A 23,430-nucleotide genomic window follows, 5' to 3' on the forward strand; every position below is an offset into this window, starting at 1 on the left:
ATACATGCTCTTTTCACAGGATAGAACATGAGGAATTTAATATTTGCATGCATATTTACAGATACATATATTTATATATTTCAGACAATTATATACAGACAAGTCAGTATTTCTGTTTATATCTCTATCTATATTTATATCTCTACATGTATTTCTGACTGGCAATTTGTTATGACATGAATAAAGCACATTTCTATCATCTTGCTTAAGGAACTAGTTCTATTCAGTTCAATAATTTAAAGAAGGTCATGTAATCATGGATACAGTGAATTTGACTGCTTTTAGAAACAGACACACTAGTATACTATGTAGACTATTAATACCCATAATTTTAAGCACTTAAGCATCTAATATTCCTTTTAAATAATTTCACTTTTTGAAAAGAATTGCTAAGGTGTTTTCATGTTCTCTTCCTAGAGAAGCATCTGAAAGTCAATTTATCCTTTGCTATTTGCAGAGACTTGTTTAGAGAATTGAAAAGAGATACTTCAGGATGTTTTTCACTGAAAATTGTTCTTTATTAACCTTATGTGAATTGATGGTTAAAATGGAAAGCTCATTATTTTTGTAACTTTGGTATCTTTTCTGTAATTACCTATAGCAACCAGAACAGTATCTTATTCTTCACTAGCCTTTACTTAAATGTGATTTTTTTTCCACCTGAATATCTTCTGGCGCTATGTTGGCCCCTGGATCCCTGTCATTTTCTGTCATAAATAATTATATCGTATAGGCCTTCATGTTCACATTCCATTAGATATCAGACTTTCAAACAATAATCCCAGTTGAGTGACATATATTTCTCGTAAAGATGTTACCTGTGCTCACAAACTGGGTATAGAATTCTCCATCCCTTAAGCAATCTGATAATCTACCCACTGAGGTTGAGGTATTAGGCTTAAAAGGTAGCAAGACAAATTAAACTCTTACCGGTTAGGCAGCTGGTGGGGTTCGTAACTTTAGAAACCTATTCATTTCTCATGTAAGTCATTTTGGTCTCCTCATTTATTTTAGTACTGGATGAATCAGGCTTATACTGGCCTTGCTAACCACTGAGACAATACTACTTCAGTTCATATGCAGATGGTTGCAATGGCACATAATTTTTTTCTTTTTTATATTGCAGCTGGCTTTAACAGTGAAGCTGGCATGCTTTTCACAAATACTTGTTACTGCATGCATTTGAAAACAAAAAACTCAGAAAATTTGAATAAGTTAAATATTTCAAAAAATAAACAATAATATAAAATGCATGTAAATAATCGTAATTAATATTGTAGAGAAATGGGAGATTCCATATATGTCTGCAGCAAGTCATTGACACTAAGAAACTCTCCCATTGAAACAATCTTCCATTATGCAAATGATAAATGCTGACTCTTGGATATATAAAGATCTTATCCTGTACATCACAAAATTGACAAAAATGTTATCATTATTAAGTACAGAACATATTTAAACATTTATGTTTAGAAAAAAAAAAGAAGTTACATACCAAAGTTGAAGGCAAATATAACCCAGCTCTGAATCCCTTCATATCTCTTGTATAATTTTCAACACAAACAGGACAAGCCACCTGTAAGTAACATGCTAATCACAAACAACACATTTCAAGAAAGTATAGCTTAAGACATGTAAGCTGATCAGTGAGAAATCAACATTAACAAAAGATTTTTAAAAGTAGGTAACATTTTGTTGACTCTAATTGAATATGGAATTGCCATCACTGTATAATAATTCTTAAGTCAGGGGATTACGTTTTAACTTGACTGTACCTGAACTGTACATCTTTTACATTGAGAGTTGAATATATTTGCAACTAAATTTGATATGTGACTTCAATCAGGAAAAAAAAATCATTGGAAGGTACTATTTAAATGCAACTCTGTGTTTGAACATTCATTATGCTAGTGATGGTAAACTCAAAATGTTTTCAATTTGACAAGCTCCACCCTTGTTCATTCTCCCTGAAATTCTTACCATGCTGTCAGAACAGCATGAAAGGGGACAAAACACTTACAACTCCGTATGAAGAAAATAAAAGTAATTCTTCTGTTTAAGACCAACTGCCATGCAATAAACGAATTTTAAACATTTACACCTGCCAATTCTGTTCTGCCAAAATAATTTTCTTAAATTCCTCCAAGCATGGTGTATTGCGTGTCTGATCTGCAAGAACACAACCTAACATGAGTTAGAGACAATATGAAGTTGTGCTAATCCAGGTCCATCCAAAGGGGGGTTGACTGAAGACCTTTCTGAAATCTAGAGGATTTAAATTAAATCCCAAAGGCCTCTGAGTTACTAAGGAGCCTCCTCCCCTGACCCAGGGAGTAAGCAGCCTGTGCTAGTCCTGCACCTAGACTAGAATGTGTCTTCCCCTATTTAACTGCCCTGGAAAAAAGAAGGACCAAAATTTCACTTTCGCCTGCTGTACCCACTTGCATAAGAGGAGGGTAGGTGGCTTTTTAGTAGCGGCTGCCCTTGCTGTGTTAAGACATACAATGTGAGTAGCCCACAGAGCGAGTAATATACCAAACCTTACAGTTCCTGATCTCTCTGCCTTCTCTCAGGTGGATAGAAGGGGCAACCTACAGCACAGGTCTGAATTCACAAACTGGCCGAAAAAGTTATCATTATGGTTCATTCATATACTGCAGATGGGTGTTACGTTTACCTAGTGATGTGTGTCAGCAAAGGCACAATTTATGTGTTATTTGTACACACAAATTATGTACACAAGATAGTACTGCATGTTTCAGAAGAAGGTTAAGATATTGCAATCAATACTCTCCAGCACAACTTGAAAATAGGCAGTTACAAAAAATGTACTTTTTTGTATCTTTTTCAGGCCTCAGAGGAAATAATTAAGCAAACACTATCGATCAGCAAAATTAGAACAAATAACCAGTAAGCATTCAGCAATCCATGGGACACATATACATTAAAATGCAATTAATTGCCTTAATGCATTAAATGTATGAGTAAAGTAACAGACCTTATGCAGTGGAAAAATCTGTGAGGAGTAGAATACACACTTTAAATTTAAAATACCATCCTTTTTCTGTCTGTACATTTACTATAACTTTAACCACAGAGTGCTGATATTTTATCTAATCATTGAAAATTGCTACCTAATTTCTCAAGGTCCAGTTCATGAGGTAATTTGAACAGCTGTAAAATTTTTCCTCTTTCTTTACAAATAAAGGTATTACACTGCAGAAACAGAACTTTTTAATGAAGGGAAGAAAAAAAACTCAGAAAAGATGAAAAATTGTATCAGGTGATAAAAATTTTTCTCAAATAAGAATATGTAGTTTGGATTGTTTGGATTATTTTCCCTTGAATTTGTGAGGAAAGAGTGATAAGTGGCAATGAAATATAGCCTGTTCTGCCTCAAAATCACCGGAGTTCAGCTCCAGTTCAGTAATAACTAAAAGACAGCTCTAACTGATAGTCATGTTGGGTCCTATGACTCAAATCATTGATAGGTATGAAGATTTTAAAGTAAAAAACCCCTGTATTCACAAAAACCATTTTACATTAACTAGCACCTTTCACAGCAATTATACCAGAATGGACAAAGTTATTAGAAATCTTGGAGTTCTGTGTCCTGTTTGTGTCTGGTTACAAACCCAGAAGTTCATAGGCATTTTAGCTACAAACAGTAAATTAAGAAAGATGTAAAGGAAAACTTAAATGGATTTAATTGTTATGAAGAATGAAGGAGAACTGACATTAGGAGTACTAACTAAACACATTTACTTCAATGTTCTCTAGATATTTTTCAGGCACTTCGTTCACCAGGCCACACAGGCTTTGATGATTTCATAAGACACATAGAAGATACTTTGGCCACAAGAGGGCTCATGTTTTGTCGTTATTTTTTAAAAAATATGAGTATAATAAAATTATAACAATGTACAGGCTAAATTAAAGAAAAATATCTGCTGCCCAGATAGTCGCACTGTCATGAAAAAATAATTTGCATGGTTCTTTAACAAACTGTCAGAAAAAAATGAAGCAAAAATGTTTAGTCTATTCAGATCTCACCATTAATTGGCTTTTCGTCAAAATTAATCTGTTTCTATGATGTTACAACAATTAGCTATATATAAAATGACAAATTAATCTCTTATTTAAGCAAATAATTTTAATGGTCTCTCTTAAAAAAATCCTCCAGTACCTACCTATTTAGGTAACACAGCGTATACTCATTAAAGTAGACCTGGTAAGAATAATAGAACTTAATTTTTCTACAGAGACTTGCCTTATTACTAAAAACACTGATACCACTGTCATTATATTATCAACATAGTCTATTCTCACCATTTTCAGATGAGAAGATAACTCAGGGCCTATTTCAGTGAATACTGAACTTAATGAGAAACTATCCATTGACCTTAGAGATACTGTATCAAAATAAACAAGCATGAAGTACAATACAGAGAGTTTGCTGTGCAATGGATGTACCTTCATTACAGTTCACCATTTGTAGGACAGGAATTTCTGCATTTCCACACCTTTGATTGGTGTTGTGGAGATAAAAAAATACAGGAAAAGAACTGTCTGAAATACAGTAGAATGTGCAGGTGGTGGGAAATTTTGTTCTTTAAAATTTGGTATCAGTCCAGATGGATTTGAAATAAACTTGAAATTCTGAAAAAAAAAAGTCTTGGAAAAAATGAAATATGATGTTTACAAGAGTAAAGAGAGTCCACAGGACTCCATAAATTTGAAATTAAAGTTTGTCTGATTCACCCCTATAACAGTAGCAAAGATACCACCAAGAACATACTGAAGTAATTTGGCATCTGCTAGGGCTCTCCTATCCTGCCATTCCAGGCAGCACTCACATACAAACTACCTTTGGCTGTAAACCCTACAGTTTCCACATCTTGTCCCAGAGCTTTCAGACTCCAGTTCCTAGGTTCATAGTAGGGACTCTGGAAGCTCTGACAACCCTCGTTAGAATGGATGCTACCGAGGTTTTCCACCCTATTTGCGTGCTGTTGAGTTCAGTCTTAGTAAATCCTGCATGCTTCTTCAGACAATAAAGATGCCGAGTACCCTGCGTAAGATATGCACTACTGAACGATTTTGCTGCAGGGAGAAAATCATAGACCTAAGACATGCCACACAACTTGTTGTCCACACTGATCAGTACTAGTGACCTCCAGAGTGGACTGGGTGCATTCATACTGGGCCAGGTTGGGTCCCACGGGGCACATGTGTGGATTTTAGATATTCTAGGTCTGTAGTTTTGTACCTAAAATAGCACTGGGCTATGTCATGGCCTATGAGAGAGGTGTTTTTATAGCATGGTGCCAAACATATATGTTGCATGTTCTGAGATGTGGCCTGGTGTTATGTGGGCATGCCATCTCATCTGTATGGCCTATAGGGAACAAACTAGCACCATAACTGCTCTAGGATTTTGTCTTGAGGAATTGGTTGCTCTGTTCCAAAAAAGAATATGAGTGAAGCAATAGAGACACACTGAGGCTGATAGAGAACCAAGACCCAAGGACAAATGTGAGTGTCCACACCATTAAAAATTATTTGTCAGTATAGATGTAGTCCTAGCACATCTGGCTGTCCAAGTGCTACTTGCTCAAGAAACATCATCAGCCTTTTCCAATGGGCAAGATTTATACCAGGATCACCTTTAGACTAAGGGAATTCATAATTTTTCCAAGGTTTTCAATCTCAGTCACAGCTTCATGGCAAATCAGAAAGCTATGTCCTGAGTAGTTGTGCTGGAGCTGTGTGACCTAGAAGCACTACAATTCTCAGCCCGTCTCTATGACTCTGAGCAGAGCTCGATGGGAGCCTCTGTGTTCTTCTGCTAGAAGTTCATTACATTTGATGATCAGAGGGAACTTGTGGGTTTCGACAACCAGCATTTTTCAGCCAAAATGTTTCAGAATATAGAGAAGGAAGATGAAGATTCTAGAGAAGATGGATAGAGCAGAGGAGAAAACTGGCTGAGGAAAAAAGTATGCATAAAGGAGAACTGTGACCACATGAAAACCAGAAGAAAGCACTGTGATTCTGGGGTAGAGAAAGTGTAGTGACAGAAAATGGTGAAGTATGACACAAGGGAGATGAAAAAGAATTCTGGGAAGGAGGGGCATTAGGAAAGAAGACAAAGAGAAAGAAATAGGCTAAAAAAAGAGTATTAACAGCTTAAAATCTCATTCAAGACTGCCATAAGAGAGACATTAAAGAAAAAGGTAGTCTAACATCACACAAAACAAGTTTCGTTTTTAAGAACTGAGTACTATTAACACAATCGTACAAAATTACCTGTCTGAAGTGTTTATCATTGTTACAAGCAGGTTAACAGTATATTGTTCAGTCCACTAATATTTAATTCCAGTCTTTTAAACCTAGCTATTACATCCTCAGGTGCTACTGACTAGGTAACAGAATAATGCATATAACTACCTTAATTTTCACAAATATAATCTGCAAAATCTATAGGCCTGAAGTATTTTATCAATGCAATCAATGCAGTAATACTAAAACTGTTCTGTAGAATCTGGAATTTCTTTTCCCATATTGTATTGCTTTGCTCAGCTTCCTTTCTAAGATAGAAAGAAAAAGTGTAAAGAGAAGTTAAGTCAACACAGAGGCTTCTCAAATGTCTTCAAAGCACATCTTAAAAATTTTCGCCACTACCTTTCTGTGGTTTGCCCTTCTTGACCTTTTTGTTTCTTCAGTTTCTCAGTTTCAGCTTGCTGCTTAGGTACTACATATGTTATCTGAAAGTAAGTAAAACAGTGCTTATTTTCTTTGCCAGCTATGCAAAAACAAATACAAAGTTTTGCTCGTACACAGTGCTATTCTTGGGACAAGTTTTCCTGTTTGGGCTGTTAGATATTTCCAGTATCTTGTCAAAAACGGAAAGGTTTTGTAACCTAAGCCTGTAGTTCAAAGTCGGCTCATTTTTTTCTTTGTTTCTAAAGATTGCGACAGGCAACATTTTGGCAACTATAATAAAAACAGCACTGTGGATAATTAAATGCAATCTTGTCCTATGTATATGTGTCTGAACCTCATCTTACTGCTATCAATGGTGAAATTGCCATTGCCTTAAATGGACGAGGACTCAAGACCTATCATCACAAATTCCCCATGGCAAGAACAGTAGTCTGTGGAAAGTACATGGTCAAGCGATTAGAACAAAGAATTGAACTCCTGACTCAGGCCTAACTCTGATTTTCACGATTATGTCTATACTTGTGGTCCAGGAATGCTTCCTAATCTTTGCTTCTGTGTGGATGCCCTGACTCAAATCAGTCCCATGTTAAGTGTAAGAGCTAGGAAGATCCAGGTACCCAGGCTAGAAGGGAGCTGTGGCACATTTCCAGCCTGGGTGATTGGATGGAAGTGCCGATGCAGGTGCCCACGGAGCACCCATGCCATACAACTTAGACACAGCCTGTGTGACTTTGGATCTTCACTCTCCTTTCTGGGAAGCTGATTCCTATTTCTCTCAGAGAAATGTCATGAGAAATTCTGTAAGGTCCTGGGATAAAGCTGCCACATAAATGTCTACTACTACTATTACTTTAGCAACTAAAATGTTAAAAGACGCAGTAATTCTGTGAGATACATAGACTTTTAAAAGGCCTGTACATAAATATATATAAAACATATACCTAAAAGTTTTAGCATGTAATAATTAAAAGATCACCTTGTCAGTAAGTTCTTTCTTCTGTTTTGTAAGATATTTCTGTTTCATAGGATGTTCCTTTTCCAATTCTCTTTTCTCCTCTGGCATTATCATTTCAGTTTTACTTGGCTTTGGCAGATTGGTCATTACAACTTCTTTTTCTTCTACTTGCAGTGCTGAAAACTGACCAAATAAAGTCTAATGAGCACACAAACCTGTTTTAGTTTCCTGTAATACTTTTATCATTCAGGAAAAGAGACACCATTGACTAGGCATGCCATATCAGAAATCTGAAAGAAATTAAGCAACCTCAAATCTTCCATTCTCTCTCAGGAGGGTGTCATATATATTACTTCTCCAACTGTAAATTATATTCTACACAGCACAGAGCAAATCTGAAAAAAACAAAGATGAGATGCTTGTTCAGTCTTCTCCCCAGCCATCTCCTCCTGCTTCTTCACATCTCACACAAATACATATTCCCTCCCCCAAGAGACATTGCATTCCTATTACATTTCCACAGATCTCCGCACAGACACACTGGACATGAACCTGGTAATTCAAATACGTTATCCACCTGTCTGTTTGAACAGAACTTCCAAGCTTTTGGTAGTGTTTTGTATTAAACCCTAGCCCTATCCAGATCAAGTCATCATTTTGTTTTTTCAGCTGCAGATACATTCCGCTTTCTCTCAAATACACACGTTGGTAGCTATGTGGCTAGTTCAGACGTGTAAACACCAGAGTTAAAGAATAGATAGTATTGCAGATACATTTCAGTATTAGGCCTTTTTAAATAAAGAAAAGTCATTCTATCTACATACTGTGAAGGCTGCAAATGAAATTAACTGTAAATATTAATTATTACTAAATGACTGCAAAACCAATTGCATGGTCAAATTCTCCTTCTACACATGGATTTTGTACTGGTGTAACACCCTAGATTTCAGTTGCAATATATCTGGGTAAATGGAGAGTTTGCAAAAGAAGATTCAGGCCCATTGCAGCTACACACAAAATGGGCTAGATCTCAAGCCGTGGGATAATGGTGCAAGGCGGCTCTAAAGCCACAAGATTTGATGCCCAGCTGCTTGAAATATAAGCATAATAGGGCTTCTGTAAGCCGTATTGATACCCTCACTGACTGCTGCGACATGGCAGGGTAGAAAAGACCATGTGTAAAGACTTTCCACAATCTGAAGATCCCCAGCTCTTGGGATGGTCCCATGATGAAGCGGTGGCACTTCCAAACTCCAGTTCAGTATGGCAGTCAAAAAGAAATTAATGACAGTCACACTTGTGCTTCCTGTAACATTTGCTATGAAAAGATTGTAAAACCCCCCCACTTTAAAACTAATGCTAACAGCAGCTACTTTCTAGGCTTCAACCAGTTCAATTTTAAACATATAAATTATCTCCATTACATTTTTCCAGCTCACTCTTCTTCCTCATTGCAAACCATTACCATGTTTCTCATTAGATCACTTTAATCCCTTCTGTGCTTTGATATTCTTTCTACTTTGTTTTTATTTACTCCTCTGAAATGTCTGTCATCACGTGCATCTCTCAAAACTACGCTCTTCCTGGCCGAAAAGAAGAGCAAATCTCTTTTCAAATGTGGAAAGCAACCATAAACTGGATTAAAATTCAACTTTTGAAGACAAGTGAGACTCCTGTCCCTTTTTAAGAGCACCTCCAGCTGATTGAAGCGTGTTCTTAATACGGAAGGAGTCTGGATCAATCTCTTCATCAGAAAAGTCCTTGCTATTTAAACCGTATTTCATATTCTTCAGCTTTAAAACCTCAGGCAGGCCTAATTAATATTTTATTCAGATTTATATATAAAATTGTTAAGGAACACTAAACACTAATGTAAGAACAATTAGCGCATTAGTGCATTGAAATTTTTGCCTTTCAAAAGTTGGAAATGTATAATTCTAAGTATTTATTACTGTCACTCATTCAACTCACTGCAGAACGATGGACTAAATTTTATACCCTCTTTAAGCTGACTGAAGCTAATGAAACAAATTTCTGCCTCCTATTGATCTATGCAATGAAACCTGGGTGAAGGGCTAAGCAACTATTGCTTTCTTCCTTCCATTCAATTTAAGGTCTCATGTGCCTTCGTTTTTTTACATTAATGTTGTTCAGAGTAGGGCACCAGGACACCCCATAACCATAATCCTACTGAATATTCGCCACTGTGAGCTTCAGCTCTCAACAACCACCCTTGGCACATATGCATGGTCTTTGGACTGCCTCAACACATGACCATCTGTCATGATTGCATGGTGCCTCTCCACAACTGGGTCGGATCCTTGCCTGAGGGCATTAGGTTCCAGACAATGCTGGTTTAGATGAACAGTTTGGTTAACACTACAAGGGCCATCTGTTCTACAGGAAATCCTTTCTCTGTGTCATTAATGAAGTGTTCCCAGCACATAACTATATATATTTGTCTCCTTATATAAGCTTCTATGTAATAGGAATTACGAGGGCACGTTATTTGCAAATGAATAGCTTGCAAAAATACCAAATTTCATTACATAAGTTTGCTTGATACACCTTTTAGTACAGATGAAAACTAACCACATATTTGGCAGAGGAAGTTATTGCTTAGGTAGTGTTTCAGCATGGTTACAATACCTCAGTACCTCAGGCAATGTGAAAGAACTGAACCTTGATCTAAACCTTGCAAATAAAGTCTATTGCCTCCTGGAAATCAAAATATGAATCCTATTGAACAGGATTCCAAAATTTAACTTTGGTAAGGAAGTTGAGCTCCTCTGTAGCCTAAGTTAGGATGTTGCATATTAGCAAGGTTATTGTAAGAACTGTATTTCAGGGAAGACCTTTGATATATTTCAGATATGTAACCAAATACATAATTAATTTTTAGCAAATTAAGCATGGCCAGAATCTAATAACTAAAGTTTTTCATGTTTACTAAGCTTTTCATCCACTGTTCAAACACACTTAGCTTTCAGACACTGGAACTGTAACTTACTGAGTAGGAAAGAGCATTCTGCAACTCGTCTTTTGGTAACATCTGCCCCTCCTCCCAATCTCATTTTCATCTTAAAAGGTGAAAGTTTGGAATACAACATATCCTATTTATCTCAGTACAAAAAGCTACTTACAGCTATATTGCTAAAAATGATTAACTACTGCATTTCAAAATATGATTAGATTTCACCCTGGACAAGAGTCCTAATTGCCTAAAACTAAACACTGTTGGCTCAACAGCCATGGAGGCCTGGAGGTGGATGAAGATACAATGGGTTTATAGACTTGCTCAGGGGGCTTGATGGATTTTCACTTTATGCCTAATCTAGAAGTATGTTGTAAATAGACACAGTGACCTGACGGAGAATCTTCCATTTTGGGGAATTTCAGGAGTACTCTTTCCTCTTTCGTAAGCCCTGAAATTACAATTACTTGAGCCATTTAAAAAAAAAATCTAGAACCTTAAGATTTATGTGCAAGCCAAAGGTTACCATCCCCTTTTTTGGATATATTTACAGCTTCCACTACTTGCAATACAAGTGGCATCAAAATGGTTTTATGGTCTTTTAAGATCATACAGAAAATTCACTCCTGTTAGTCTACTTAGGTTCAGAAAGATTGGGCAAACCTGAATGAGCCTCAACAGTATTAATAGGACAGATTTAAACCCTAATAAATATTTTTCCCATTAATTATGGTATTATTATAATACCATATACAATGGTTTTACAATAACAAGGAGTAAATCTTGAAGAATATAAATAGTAATGAAGAAAACCATTCAGTCTGTCCTAAATATTAGGAATTAAGGGATGAATTTAGGGATGTTAGAAAACAGAATGAAACCAAGAGATGGAAGTACAAATGAGAGACACAAGGATATGAAACAGATTTCAGGGGAACTGTGGCAATCCTATTATCTGTCACACTCTTTCTACTCTACTGTTATACTCTTCCCATCATGATATTACTTGGATATGAATTATTTGCTCTAAATTAAGAAAATAATGAGAAACATTCAATAAGAAAAACCTCCCCATTGACGGGACTAGCTAGAATGATCTATGGTTGGATTTGACGATCTTAAAGGTCTTTTCCAACCTAAGTGATTCTATGATCCCATGATTCTAATATACTTTTCCATCTCTGGAATTAGTGTTTATCTGTAATAAACACTAATTCTTCTTGCGTATGTATCCTGTTTTATCAACAGTGCAGTATGCAGTCATCAGCTGAAACAGAGTATAAACATATATCCTATTATTTTCAAAATCTTCAAAATGGATTTTCCAGTGTAAATATAATCCCTATCTAGATACATAAAAATTTCTATAGGTGAATGCAGGTGTCCCCTGCTCTATCTACAAAACAAAATTACACAACCAAATCTGCTACAGTACAAACACCAAGCAAAATATCAGCTAACACCGTATGTGTACTTAATAGTAATTGAATAGTAATTGAAAAGTAATTGAACTTTACTGAATGTGCTATTGTGTGTTCCTTCAAACCCACATTCAAAAATTAAAAAACTATACAGCAGAACCTTACCAATATCATTCAGTGTTTTACTCATTAACAGCAGATTGTATCTTGAAAGCACTTCAGGCCATACCAAAGTCTACGTGGTTTCTGAGAGGCACCGTCCTCCCAGGACTGGAGAGCTGGGGGCAGGATGTCAGGTTAGGCCTGGACATCCCCACACCCCCTTGTGATGGCCAGTCAGGAGCGGTCAGGTCTCCGCATTTATCCGCTTGTTTACGAGACCAAAGGGAATAAATGTGCTTTGCTCTTTTTAGAAGGGTGTGTGGAGGAGGAGGATTCATGTACTCTCTTGCAGGATCAATACAGTATGGATCAATATCAAGACAAAACCATACAGCTCTGATAAATGAATTTTTAGTTCACCAGGTTAAAATCCTATTCTCTCTGATGTGTTTTAAAGCACAATAGCAATTATGAAGGTTGTAGGCACTAGAAAGAACAACAGTATGAGTACTAGTAAAACCATAACAGAGCTATGGTTATTATGGATGGGATATTCTTAGAAATTCAGCTAACAGGAAAAAAGATTGTGAAATAGCAGCAGTAAATTGGTCAAAAAATATTATACAGCCAAGGATGACGACAGATAGAAAAGGAGAATCAGGTATTAGAGGAACACAGAAAAATGTTAGCAGTATTTCTAACCCCTCAAAACATTTCTAACAAGAGAAGAACTAGGCCAGGTAATTTTAAAGGTGAAACTGTAATCAAGTGCTCCTTCGGTTCCTCAGGTATATTCAGACAGGTACAGATTTGGTCCATGAATAGTGGATTTTTGACACATTTATAACAGGAAAATTCACAAAATACTAAAAGATGCAAGAGGAAAAAAGCATTTGCAACCACAAAAACCTGATAGAATACTGGAAAAACTGAAACTCTTATTTTATCAAATTGTACTAGAGTAAAAGATGAGATCTAAAGAATGATTCATGCACAAATGTTAAGTGCTATTGTTTTATATAAGCTGGAATCTTTTAACTGGATTCTTTTAACTTTTCAGTTTTGTATCTTTCCTTCCCTGCCACTGGCCACATTACCTTTAGCCAAAAGGTCTACTCTTTTCAAACAGACCAGCCCAGCACTGGGAAAGGTTTGCTGGAAAAACTAACAACCCTTCAGTAAGAGTCTAGGCATGCAGAAGCACTTGAATGTAGGCTTTTTGAGTACAGAAATGACGTAACTATTGCCTACAGCTCTTCATCCCCTATACCCCTCAACGTCACAGCTATATGAGATAAGTTTCTGGTGAAGACCTAATTTTCAACCCCTACATAAACTTCAGGGGGTAGGATGCACATCTGTGCAAGACCAGGGAAAATTCTGTAGCAAGACATTTCTCATAGTATCAAAGCATTTTTTTTGGTTTTGAACAAAAATCTCCCTCTGCTTGAAGAAGATATTGTCCTTAAAAGGACAGAAAAAGGCTTTGGAGGTAGCATGGAGGCTGATTTTCTGTCAAAATTTTACATTGTTGCTACTGAGCTTGAAATTTTATGTTATCGCTGCTGAGATTTTACTGTATGATTAAAGCACTAGGGCAAGTAGACATCTGGGTAAGTGTCAAAGTAGTACTTAAATGATACTGAATCCATTAAACATGAATATAAATTAAATTCTTCAATAAAGGATATTCCTCTATGTCTATAACACTTCAAGCCGTAAATCTAAGTAACAAATACTACCAACAGTATACCAATTTTTTGTTTTAATACAATGAAATACCACTTTCAAACATCACACATATTTCAACTAACCTAGATGTGCTCCAGTTCAGTTTATCTCAGCATATGGCTTGTTCTCACCACATGCCATAGATTTCCAAATCTAACTATGATTAATAGGATATGTCAAATAACTGTTGAAGGAAATTCAGCTTCAAAAAGTGAGGCTAATTAATAGATTGATTTAGATATTAGCTTCTAAACATTCACTTTTTTTTCCTATTATTTGAAGTTTTAGGAAGATCAGGGATATCAACAACCTTTACTCAAATAAAGGCATTGTGAAACCTAAACTCGATCTAACTTTAAGAATAATAAGACAATTAAAAAATCCTTTGTTCTTATAATGGTTCACTACACTTATTCTGTATTATAAAAATATTCTGCAAAAGTTAAAGAGTGTCCACAAATATATATATATTAATTTTCCCAGCAATTATTTTTCTGAAATGTTTAAAATATAATCCATAGCAAAAGAGAAATCAAAACAGTTTGACTTTCCTCATACCTTTGGTAAATGACTGGATGTAGTAGTAGGTACAGATGACAAATTACATTTTTATTTGATTATGGTCACATTCAGAAACCTCATAGTAGAATGAGTTTTTAAATAGTTTGAGCAACTAATGGAAATTGGTTATAGATTCGTAAATGCTAATCATTCTTACAAGGGAGGAAAGAGCATTTTTTAAAGGAAAACCTTCAAATCCTATTAAAATATTTAAAGATTTTTCCTTACTACTCTTACATGTTTTTCTACTTAAAGGATTCAAAAGTTGGCAAGTGTGCAGAAGGACTTGCAAGAGTAAGTCTTTGGAAAGGGAGGATGACTTACGTAAAGCAGATCACACTTTTTCTCTTTCTCTCCATAAATCAAAGTGGTTTTGATCATTCAGCATGAAAAAAGGAAAGAATAAATAGAGAGTTACTCCCTAAACATCAAGAATAACACAAAGACATATAATTTTCTTATAAAATGAGTTAGGCCACTGCCACTGGAATCCCCTCCCATGACATTTCAAATGAAACTAGAATTTCATGGAGGACAAACGAATTGCTTGAATGAACTGCTTTGTCGAGTTAGTACATTTACTTGACCATGGGCATTTTTTTAAAGTGTTTGGGAGATAGATGGCTATAGGCTTTTGAAAATTATACTAAGCATTAAAACCATTTAAAAATCTAGTTATGTATATATTTGCAGACTCTTCTATACCCCAATAACATTTCCTGTTTTGCAAAAATCTTTACTTTCATCTCAAGAGAATTCAATGTTTTCTTAACAACCTGAAACAGCCTTCGGGTGCTGACAGCTACAATGCAGTAAGATCACCTTATATATATTTATCTGTTTGTCAGATTTCCTTCAGCTGTATATATTTATGATGCATACACTATTGTTCCTTGAAGGCTGGGACAAATGAAGTGCACACATTTGCAAGAATAAGCAACTACACATCATATCAGGTATAAAAACATAGAGAAACTGGAGGACCTCCACGGCAGTTATTGTGGTCATTTCTCAAGAGCCTCCTAGCACCACTTAGGACCTAGATACTAGATAGGATTTTCCTGCTAGTTACTAAGTCAGCTGCCAGCTTTACCCAAATGCCCTAGCAGCGTTTTAAATTCTGCTTCTATTTCCACAGTCCCTTCAGGATCACATCCTACCTAGTTAATCTTGATGAAGTAGAGGAAAGATTTTTCACATGTGAATAAACATGATTCTCAGCTTAAGCGTCAGAAATAAAAGTTTATTCAATACCTGGACTACCTTTTTTTAAACTTGCTGTGTGCAAAACACTGTTCTAGCACAGTAAGCTGTTGGTCTTCTGCAATACTATGGCATGCGCTTAAAGTAGAATTTGTGCTGGTTTTGGTCTTGAAATATGTAGGTATTATGTTAAACAGCAAGAATCCCAGTTTTCTGTCCCTGTGCCTCATGGCATTGTATTTTTTGGTACAGCATTGCTGTCTGTGGACAAAACTGGGATTTGGGGTCTAACATTTAAATGTTTTTCAGTATTTTTAGCCAGCTATAAGGTACAATGCTAATAAAGGGATTTCTTCCGCCAGACTCCTACCTTGTCAGTTGAACTGATTTCAGCTGGATAAACCCTGAGCTATGCTTACCCGGTAATTATAGCTGTCAAACATCGTGCCCTGTGATCTGCCATGTTCATTCTCTCTAGATTAAAGGACAAGGAAAAGCGAGGACATGTTTCAGTTTGAAGGGGTAGTGAGTAGAAGGTAAGGGCCAAGTCTAGAAGTGATGTTACTTAACTCCATTTGGATTAAATGGAAAAAAAGACTGTTTAGAAGAGTATAGTTGCAATGATAGTAGTTACTAGTGCAGTGTAAGGAAAGTATTTTCATTACTCAGTTAAAACACAAACATAGGTTTAAGAGAAATCAGTGGAAAAAGAAAAACTAGACTATGACAAATAGAACAGACGTATGACATAAGCAGAGCACTTTGCAATATTAGCTAATAAAATCTATCTATATTTTACTTAGGAAATAAAGATAATGACATACTTTTTTCTGTGCCACACAAGGACACTTTGCACTTTTGTCTCGGTGTCTTCTTTCTTCTCCTGTTGCTAAAAGGAACCACCAAGAAATATGAGCAAAACTATAGGCATAAACTTTTGGAAAAAGTCTAATATTAACCCAGAATTATAGTTTATTGAAAAATTGTATTAAAATGTGAAAAGAAGAAGTCATCTGTAAATAGCATATTCAGAAAGCATACAACTTTTTGCAGATTTAAAGCTAATTGTATTAGCACTTTGATCTATGACAGTGAAAAACTGTCTTTCAGTTCACCATCTGGGGATGTAATAACTAGAGAGAAAAATACTTACACTTTTTCTTTGAAAACTCAGTTGGATATAAGCTGGGACTGTCAACAACATTAGAAAGTGACAGCAACTCCTTGGCTTGTACTGAGTTGTAACAAAGCCAGCCCTCTCTGTGTTATGCTCAGCATTGCTCATAGATTACTCAAATGAGGGGAAAGCAAAAATTTTGTTTATAGACAATGAAATGAAACTGAATATTGACAGAATCATTAAAGATGACAAAAGGGGAACATTTAATCAATTGACATTTTCCCCCCTAAGATTTGTTCCAGGATTTTACTATCAATTCACTTTGCTAATGATTCTGTTCCGTAATTGTTTATTTTCATCTAACATTGTTACATTTTCCAGAATTTAAACTATTAGGAAATGTCATTTTATATCACTAACATTTTTATTTATTGTAATAAAGTAAAAATATGCAGAATTGTATGGTAATACAGAAAATACTATGTTCATGTAATAGTCTTCATGAAATGGCTTTAAAAACTTGTTAAAACTTAGAGAAGATCTTCTGAGAGCATAAATGCTTTATTCCAATCATATGTCATAGGATTTATACTTTCAGATTCAACCTTAGTTACAAATTACTTTTTACATTCAGTGTTCGTTCCTCTTTCTCTTGAGCACTATGTACTCTGAGAGTGTTTTTATTCTCCTGCTTGCCCATCTTTCATTTCCACATTTGTATGCACTCAGAGTATCAACAAGGAGTCTCAATGAGCAAAGTATTTAAGTTCTCACTGAGTCTACTCCTTCCTTGCTGTTTCCCAGAGGATAAGCATTCCAATTTCAATCTTATTTCCCATTCACTGTGCATATTACTGCTCTGACTTATCTAACTTAACTGCACTACTGCTATATTTCTTTTGTGTTTAATACTGATTTGTTTGATAATATGCAATCAAAAGATAAGGCCACAAAAAGTTGCATGTTAAATACTTAGGTATTGCAGATTAGTCAAGGTATCGTCATCACATTTCACAATTAATCGCAATGCATACTCTCTATTTTGGGGCACTAAAAGACCTTAGAACCCACCTCATAAATATGTTCTAGATATTTGGCAACTGTGTGCTCGATTTCAGAACTTGGAGGAGAGGGAAGAGTGAGGCCAAATCTCACTCAACAGCCTTTGCAAAGGTTGGACTCCTAGGTACTCATTTGTTTTGAACTCAGACTGTTACTGCATCTGCGCAAAAAAGGTTTTCCCAATTCATCCAAAAAGATCCCCTTAGTTGAAGCACTTCTAGGTAAAAATTGGAACTAACTCTGGAATAATAATAATAATAAAGAAATAAACATGTCTAACAATCAATTTAAAAAAATAATTTTATTTTGAAAACTTATTTTTCTCCTGAATTAATAAAAGCTTTCTAGTGTCTAGTTTTTTTTGCATACGTTAAGGATATATCAAACCTGACTACTTAAGCTTTGATGTTAAACATCCCGCTGGGATTTCTAGAACTATCACAACTCAATTTGTGACTTAAAATGATGTTTCTAGGTGCCTCAGCTACAATCCAGAAGTCTGTCTAAGCTGTTTTCATGTTACATATCAGTTCAGAAACAGGCTGTGAAGCCAAATCAACCCTCAGTTATATCATCTTACCATAATGCCTTCAAATGCTTTTGGCAAATATACAAATCAGACTGTAACTTTTAGCATTAGCCAGCATTCTCAGCTGGTACATTCATATCCCAAAAGGTTTTCCTTGAAAGAGCAAAGTCTATACCCTGGCCTAAATTCAGACAATCAAATTTTAAAATCTTTTATTTATAATTTCCCAGTTCCAATACAGTCCTGCTTACATCTTCAGGTTAAAGAAATTTTCTTAAAATGTGATGAGAATTATAAACCATTTTCATTATGAAGGTGCTTATTAAAGTTTATTTAATAGGCAACTTATTTTGTAGGGTTTTTTTTAACCTTCACAAACTGATTTGAAAGACATACTCTATAACATTATATTTTGTTTTTTCTCTAATTTAAAAAAATGCAGTCCTACAGTACTTACCCAGACGCACTGAAACTGAAAACTAAGTGCTGCAGGATTGGCCCCCTATTAAAAAAGCCCAAGACACATGGTGCTGAGATTAACAAAACAAAGTAAAGCAGCTATGACTTGGCACAAAGTTTGACAAGCTGCAGAAAAGCAAATGTTTAAATAACTGAAGTGGTACTGATTTTCTATTCACAACCTTTTCTCTTCTAAACAGTATCATATTCTTTTCCAGCACATTTAGATTGCAAGTCAAGCTGTGTTTTATTTTTTATTATAATAAACCCAGTCAGTTTACTGTAACAAAGACGTACTAGTGGTGATCAGTGTGAAAGCCAGTACAAAATCAGGCTAGGAAAAAAAAAAAAGTCAAATGGTAAAATAAAGGACCAGCCGTCTGGAAAGTTCCTGGATCATGTAAAAAGAAAATAAAAGGCAGTGTTCTTATGAGACTAATGCAGAATACAAAAATATTTTAAGACAAAACTGTATCATTGCCTATGACATTTGTAAACAGCAGCAGCAAATCCTTTCAAATAATGTTGCATTTCTTAAATATTTTCCAAGTCCTCCTAATCAAAATAGTAGCATTTAAAACAAAAATATTTCTAGTAACATTGTTTACATCTGTTCCTCTCAAAATACAGTAAGAATAAAATTAAACTGTAAAGTATTTTTGCTATCTGTTTTCACAAGTAAAACAACTTCCCTACTTAAAAATAAGTTTATTAAATCTATGGGATATTACAAGGGTTTTGCATATTATATTAGATTTGCAATAAATGGTGGTTTACAAAAAATAATGTACACATACGTATCTTACCAGATTTTTAACTAATGATCTTTCATTTTCAAGTTCTGCCTTCATTTGTTCTTGAGTTTCAATCAACTAAAACATAAACATGTGAGAATCAATGTTGGATTTCATTCTACAAACAGGCACAATTCTCTAAAAATCCTTTCTAAATACAGTCTCCCTGATCCAGAGACTACAGGTGGACATACACATGTTTTTGTATCATAACTGGTAACAGATAGACATTTTCACTTATAGTTAGATACTTTTATGTGGGGTTTAATAATGTCACAAGAGTCACACATATGAAGTTTTTCTGACATAAGCAGAGTAGAGTGTGATGTCACAGGAGGTAGGAAGATGACGAAAACATTAGAAATGGAGACTTCAGTGACTTAAACTCCCAGAAAAATGGGTATTTGTGGAAACCTGTTGCAGTCAAACAGCAGTGGCAGTTTGGCAACTGCAGGGGCAATTCCACTGTTCTGCTGTAAATTTGTAGGAAGATCAGCAGACGGCTACATCATCTGCAGCAAGTTCTAACGTATCCTCGCGAGACAAACATTGTCAGGCAAATTACACATCTAGACTCACTGCGGACAAAGAATTGTGCCTAAAGAGCAATTTAAGCAGAATTCTTCAAGAATTCTTCAGAAATTCCAGAATCAAACTCCCTTAAACAGTTACATTGCATGGCAAAGCTTCCTTGGCTCTGCTGGGTTTGAGCTGCCTGGGACTTCTGTCAGAGCTACTGTCACTTGGGACTTGCAAGTTAAACATCTATATTTCTCAGTGTCACGAGGAGTAGAGTTTGTGGCTTACCGTATTTGCATTTAGAACATATTTAAAACCAGACAATGTTGAGAACAACGCTGACATTAATTTTCTTTCATAAAAATGGAGAAACGCTCCCCTTCAGCATAATAATCTAGAAGCTAGAATGCTCAGCCACAAATCAGGGCAGCCGACATTGTATGCTGCTGGGAGTTTTATGGGGCTTGATTACAATATCCCAAAGTCATGGAAAAGTAGCCTAACTACCCCTCTATGATGAGAATAAGCCACCAGTTCTGTTCAAGCTGTGCCATTGGACACAAAGAATATGAAATTCATGAGACTAGATACAGAATACTCATGCACCAGCTTGACGACATACCAAAGCTGTGACTGCATGAGAAAGGGACAACCTTGTGTTTTGACTTGCTAGATCATTTATGCATTTTACATTAGACCATGAATTACAAGAAAACAATAAACACCCCCCCCCAAGCAAAAATACTCAGCAAAAATCCAAAGAAAGAAAGAACAAATCTATAGAAAAGTCCCTTCCTCTGTGCTGAGTATCCTAACATGTAGCCTAGAGATTATGGCTCTTCTGTGCTTGCTCTCCCTGTACCCAGCTTTAAAGAGAGTATTTTCCCACCACAACACAGTGTAAATGAGCAGTGAAGACATTGGTATGTGGAGCTACAGGTTCAAAAGTCCTCAAGTTCAGCAATGATCAGAACCCTGGGCAAGTGCTCTATTCCTTATGAAAGACTCAGTCCTTGCCTTCTCTTATGATGCTTTGAGAGAAATTCGAGAGGCAATTGCCCACAGCTAGTGCACAGCTTGGCTGCCTGCCCACAGGACGAAGACCCAGACTCCAAGTCCCATCTACAAGAAATCGATCAGTAATTTCTAGTTAGTCCAGGTAAGAGGCAGTGCTTCCAATGTGTTTCATCATCATTTAGTACTGATTGTGGCTGCTTTGAATCCCGTTTTTAAGTGTTAACTTTTCCTTATACAGTGTATATTGGATACTGGTGTCTGTATCAACTTCACGACCTCCATTTCTGGAGTGAAATCTCCAACTGCTGGGCACTACAGCAGGTGCCTTCATGGCCAGCTCCTCTTTTTAAAGATCAAAGCTTTTTAACCAAAGAAGATTTTATGCACATTCCGGCTATCAAGACAACATTTTGCAATGGGATATGCAAAGGAGGGGGGAAAAAAAGTCAGAAACTTCAATCAACATAGTTAATCTTTTAGAATTGTAGTTCTTCTTTTGGGAATGGAAATATAATTAGATTCATTATCAGAATTATAATGGGAAGAGAAGGATTGCTCCAAAGATTTCTCACAGCACTTCAGTTTTACAGTTTAGCTCACTTGACAGACTGCGCGGCGACTGTGAAGGGCTACCTATCCAGGTAGCTGTACTGGAGGCAGTTTGGGAGGAAGGCGTGTGATCCATTTTTACACAAATGTAGCGCTTCCGTATCACGTGAGAGGCATACAGAAAGGAGTTCCTATGCTGCTGCTCAGATCCACAGACTGAGGTCATATCTACGGAAGATACTAGACATAAGGTAATGTCCTCCATTGTATGGAGATGAAGGGAAAGCAAGGAAAATATAGAGTAAGTTTCAGGAAAAATTTCTTGTGAGTGAAAGGATGAAAAAAATGTACTATTAAAAATATTCTTTGGACTTTGCAAACGAATTAAGAAGAAATGTTCAGTATAGGAACAGATGCCTGGCCCTTCCTTTCCACCATAATGAGACTTCAAACTGAAGCGGGATTCCTGAGCACTGTCAGACCTAGATAGAGAAAGAGAAAATCTAACAGAAGACACATCTTTTCTTTGATAGACTAGTGCACTAGACAGATAAATTAATATTCCACTTCTGATTTTGGATTTCATGTACAGAATCTTAATGAACTTAAGGAACCTTTCAATGTTCCTGTAAAGATAAGTAGGTATCACTATTTTCAGAGTGGGAAACTTGGTCATAGAAGAGAGATTCATCTAAGGTCATAAGGAAAAGCAATGAAAGGGATGATTTTTAGAAATCCAGTGCCACAGTCCTCACAATTTTTTCTTTTAATATGAATTTGCATGAGAATTTAGTAATCATGGAATTAGCATATAGAAGTACCACTATTTCCCTTATATTTCACCACAAAGTCGTGAGTTATCTACAAAACATTTTGGAAATGTTTCACAGAAGGAATTTTTGTTATAGGAAAAAGTTCTGTGTCTATTTCTTAATTTTCAGAATGACATTGTAGAAAAAAGTAATTTGAGAACCATCACAAGACAGGAAGCCCACTGGAAAGATATCTAGATGTTATACTGGGAAAACATGGAGAGCTGTCAACCTTTTATTGAGATCACTTATTAATTAATAAACATTGGCATTGGAAAGTTTTTTTTAAAAGTTGACTTTTACACCTTGTTTGGCTATTGTTTTGCTCAGATGGCATATAAATAATAATTCACATACACTAACAGTTCTATCCAGGAATAGTGGAATATTTAACAAGTCACAGGTTACAAAAACCAACCATTTTCTTTTTTGAAGTTACTAGCTATTCACCTATACAAATCTTCTTTCCCTGCCTTCAAAAGCTTATTGAATGTGTTACTTCTTTTATTAAAGCATTTGATCATTTTAGTGTAGTTTATTGAGGTTCAGAATTTTCACTGTGTTTTAACAACATTATGAAATATGACAGGGTGAGAAAATCAAATCACGATATTCATTAAAGGCATACCAATTCATTATTACTCTACAGTGAGTTATACTGCCATAAACCAAAATGTAACATAATTCAAGTTAAAGTCAGCTTTCTAACATTATTTGGACTATACACTGCCAACAGTGCAAGGTCGTTACTGTTCTGCCAAGAGTGTAGCTTACAAAAGTAAAAATTACAGCACCTTTTGAACAGTTTGCTCATCAGCTTCCATTTTTGATCACATTCTTTGAACTTGCTTATCTGAAAACAGGAGGGGAAAGAGAAACCCCATGAAATTACATGC

The 23,430-nt window shown here is 35.8% G+C and overlaps 1 protein-coding gene across 1 annotated transcript in view; it reads right to left on the bottom strand.

Annotated features, from left to right (window-relative positions):
• Positions 1–23,430, bottom strand: part of C2H10orf67 (chromosome 2 C10orf67 homolog) — a gene marked incomplete at its 5' end in the record, with an annotated part of 47,907 nt that overhangs the window by 5,363 nt on the left and 19,114 nt on the right. The window contains 7 exon segments of the mRNA XM_072851626.1: positions 1,496–1,590; positions 6,526–6,590; positions 7,850–7,857; positions 16,093–16,147; positions 16,498–16,562; positions 19,650–19,715; positions 23,329–23,387. Of these exon segments, the coding sequence (XP_072707727.1) occupies positions 1,496–1,590; positions 6,526–6,590; positions 7,850–7,857; positions 16,093–16,147; positions 16,498–16,562; positions 19,650–19,715; positions 23,329–23,387 (413 nt within the window).

Source organism: Ciconia boyciana, chromosome 2, assembly GCF_034638445.1.
Source record: "Ciconia boyciana chromosome 2, ASM3463844v1, whole genome shotgun sequence".
In the NCBI taxonomy this organism is placed as follows: Eukaryota; Metazoa; Chordata; class Aves; order Ciconiiformes; family Ciconiidae; genus Ciconia; species Ciconia boyciana.